The 3,199-nt window shown below is 62.4% G+C and overlaps 1 protein-coding gene across 1 annotated transcript in view; it reads left to right on the forward strand.

The window, feature by feature from the left end:
- The window catches only part of DLG3 (discs large MAGUK scaffold protein 3), a 44,489-nt gene that overhangs the window by 5,386 nt on the left and 35,904 nt on the right, over nucleotides 1–3,199 (forward strand). Inside the window, exons 7-9 of the mRNA XM_006908525.3 lie at nucleotides 203–362; nucleotides 1,907–2,063; nucleotides 2,482–2,584. Coding sequence (XP_006908587.1) covers nucleotides 203–362; nucleotides 1,907–2,063; nucleotides 2,482–2,584 — 420 coding nt within the window. The remainder of the gene's footprint in view (nucleotides 1–202; nucleotides 363–1,906; nucleotides 2,064–2,481; nucleotides 2,585–3,199) is intronic.

Raw genomic sequence — 3,199 nt, forward strand, 5'->3', positions numbered from 1 at the left:
ACTATTAGTCATGCCTTTCTTTGTAGACTTTGACTTGAGATTCAGAAAGGGTAGGAACCCCGTGGGGCCGGGAGAAAGGCCTGAGGAACCAGCGCCCCTTGGTCTCTTTTGCATCTGAGGAGGGGGTGTAAGGGACAGTTCTTGGGGGGGTGCGGCCCACGTGGAGTGGTCTCTGAAATGTCCTCCGCTTTCTGGATCGCAGCTTTTACTGCCTTGGCTGATAACCACGTAAGCCATAACTCCAGCCTGGGGTATCTCGGGGCTGTAGAGAGCAAGGTCAGCTACCCGGCTCCTCCTCAGGTTCCCCCGGCCCGCTACTCCCCGATCCCCAGGCACATGCTGGCTGAGGACGACTTCACCAGGTGAGACCCCCGCCCCTCCATCCGATCTCAGGGTGGCGAGGAGAGGAATCCATTTCTGGCTGGCCGCAGGTTTAGGGCCGTATGGTAAAGGGCGGAGAGGGTTCTTGTTGCGCCCCTGTCTGGGGTCTGAGGCCCTCGCTCAGCCCTTGGGGCCGCGGGGAGGGACAGAGGTGGCTGCAGGGACCAGTTCTACCATCAGGGGGAGCGTCAAGAGTGTGGCCCCGATCTGAAAGTGCGAGAAAGGGAGGGGTGGAGCGCTTAGGGGGCTCGGGAGGTGGGGGGCTGCGGGGGTGCCCTCTGCCACAATCATTGCAAATGACGGAGGAAAGCCGGCCAGCCGGTGGGGCTGGCAGGACGCGGGGAGGCTGGTGGGCTGGGTGGCCTAATAGGGACCGGCTCCGCCCCGCTCTGGCTGTGGAACTGGTCGGGCAGGCCGGGGTTCCGGGGGACAGGTTTGCCACGGGGTGGGGCCTGAGAGGCTGCAGTGGGGCCGGAAGGGTAGGCAGCCGGGGCACAGCCGCAGGAGCCATGGAGAGGGCACACAAGTTCTCAGGCTCCGGCTTGACCCTGGGCTTGGGCTCGGCCTCGGCCTCGGCCTGGAGGAGGGCTTCACAGAGGTGGGCCTGGCCGCTTCGCTCGCTGCGGCCTGGAGGGGACGCCAGGTAGGAGGAGAGGAAGGCTTGGAGCGAGAGCATCCGGGACTCGGGGAGGCGGGGGTGCCCGGCGTCCGAGACCCCGAGCGAGAAAGCAGCAGTCTTGGACTTGGGGCTCCTCGGATGAAAGATGCTTAGAGGGAGGGCGGAGGGCTGGGACAGTGGGCCGGAGGCCCGGCGCGTGGGTATCCTGAGCGCTGTCGCCCTCACCTGCTGACACTGTGACCACTGACAGAGGGCTCTCCTAGCCATGGTTACTTGTAGTCCAAGTTCTCGTGTGTTCGTTCCCTGTGTTCGGTTAGGCTCCTAAACCCCTTTGGGGACCTGGGAGTTCTTTGTCTGCCACATCACCTCTGGTGGTGGTGGGTGACTATGTCGTTGGGAAGGGTGGGAGGGGTCAGAGTTGGTGGGTGGGATTTCGAGTGGCAGGGGAGGCTGTGGAAAGTTAAGTACGTGCATCGTGTGGACGGGGGCGTGATCGACCCCAGGGTGAGTCCACTGCTCCTGACCGGCCTTCCCGCTGTGGCCCGGGGGGGCCGTCGCACAGGTTGGCAGGATGGAGAATCTAGAGAGGAAGAGCACCAGTGAGTGGGCTCTGAGACATGGGCCCCAGAGCCCGGGGTAGGGGTTTGTCGACCCGAGAGCGTGGGGGACTGTCCCCTGGGACGCTGACTCCAAGCCCTCAGGAATAAGGGAGGGAAGAGGAACTGAAACTTGGCACCTGGCAGAAAACTGCAGCCAAGCAGGTTCCAGGAGAGAAAGGGAGGAACGGGGCATCATACGTAGGGACCGGAGTCCTTCCGCAGCCGTGGGACCTGGCCCAGGCTGGCCCTCATAGGGGCGACAGTTAACATCTCACTCGTCCTGACCCTTCGGCTCCTTCCCCACCAGAGAGCCACGCAAGATTATCCTGCACAAGGGCTCCACAGGCCTGGGTTTCAACATCGTGGGAGGAGAGGATGGGGAAGGCATTTTCGTCTCCTTCATCCTGGCAGGAGGCCCAGCCGACCTGAGTGGGGAGCTGCGCAGGGGAGACCGGATCTTATCGGTGAGGAGACAAAGGCGGGGTGGGAGAGTGGGAGCCGTGCCAGGCGGAGGGAGGAGGGGAGACCTCGCTTTCTCCAAGGAATGCTTCTTGAGATGGGGGAAGGGCTAAGAGCTGGAGAAAACCCTACATATATTTTTATAGATGTCCTCAGTGGGGGACAGGCACTGACACAAGACCTACCCTTGAGGAGGAAGTGAATGCCTCTTGGATCTGAAATCTGGTTGCCCTTAGACCCCATAGAGATAATTGTGACACCAGAGATGTCATATCCCTTGGTTCCCCTCTGAGGGGCAAGGATGGGATATTGAGATGGGCATGCCAGTAGGCTGGGGGACGGGCTACCCATCTCCCCTCCCAGCTGCCACGCCGGAGGCCTCTGTTGCTTTTGGGGTGGCTCATAGCTCCTCTCTTTAAACAGGTGAATGGCGTCAACCTGAGGAATGCGACTCATGAGCAGGCTGCAGCTGCTCTGAAACGGGCTGGCCAGTCGGTCACCATTGTAGCCCAGTACAGACCCGAAGGTAGGAGGAGGGACAAGTGATTCGAGGAGTTTATATTTGTTATAAGTGTTGGCTTTTTGCCACCTTAGGTATCAAAGCCGCTTGAGCAGGTCCCTTTCGCCGTCCGGGTTCCCTTTCGGACCCGGGCATCCGTCACGGCTGTGCTCAGAAGCCGCGGACCAGAGCTGCAGTGCAGCGGCCGGCCGGTAGTGGGCAGCAGCCCACGGGAGGAGGTGCAGGGACCCGGGCGGCTGGAAAAAGGGGAGGGGGAGGAAGGGGGCGGAGGGCTCTGAGGCGAAGAAGCGGAACCGGGTGCCCTGGAACGGGAGGAGGGCACTAGGTTAGAAGGACTTCGGAGAGAAGAGACCCGACCGCTTGAGAGATTTTGGCCCAAAGCTCTGTGACGCCCCCACACTTCCCACCCCACATCGGGGGGACCACGGAAGACCCGTAAACGCGTGGCAAAAACGGATGCCGAGCCCTCGCGCTGGGGAACCGCGGCGGCCCCCCCTCCCCGCGGGGGGCCCTTCTTTGTGTTCTCAGTGCGCAGTCCCCGGCCGGGCGAGTGGGCGGGGCCGCCTATGCAAATGAGGCCGTTTGATTGGCTGCGGCCCGCCGAGGCCCAGGTGCCGAGGT

This window comes from Pteropus alecto, unplaced genomic scaffold (assembly GCF_000325575.1).
Source record: "Pteropus alecto unplaced genomic scaffold, ASM32557v1 scaffold312, whole genome shotgun sequence".
In the NCBI taxonomy this organism is placed as follows: domain Eukaryota; kingdom Metazoa; phylum Chordata; class Mammalia; order Chiroptera; family Pteropodidae; genus Pteropus; species Pteropus alecto.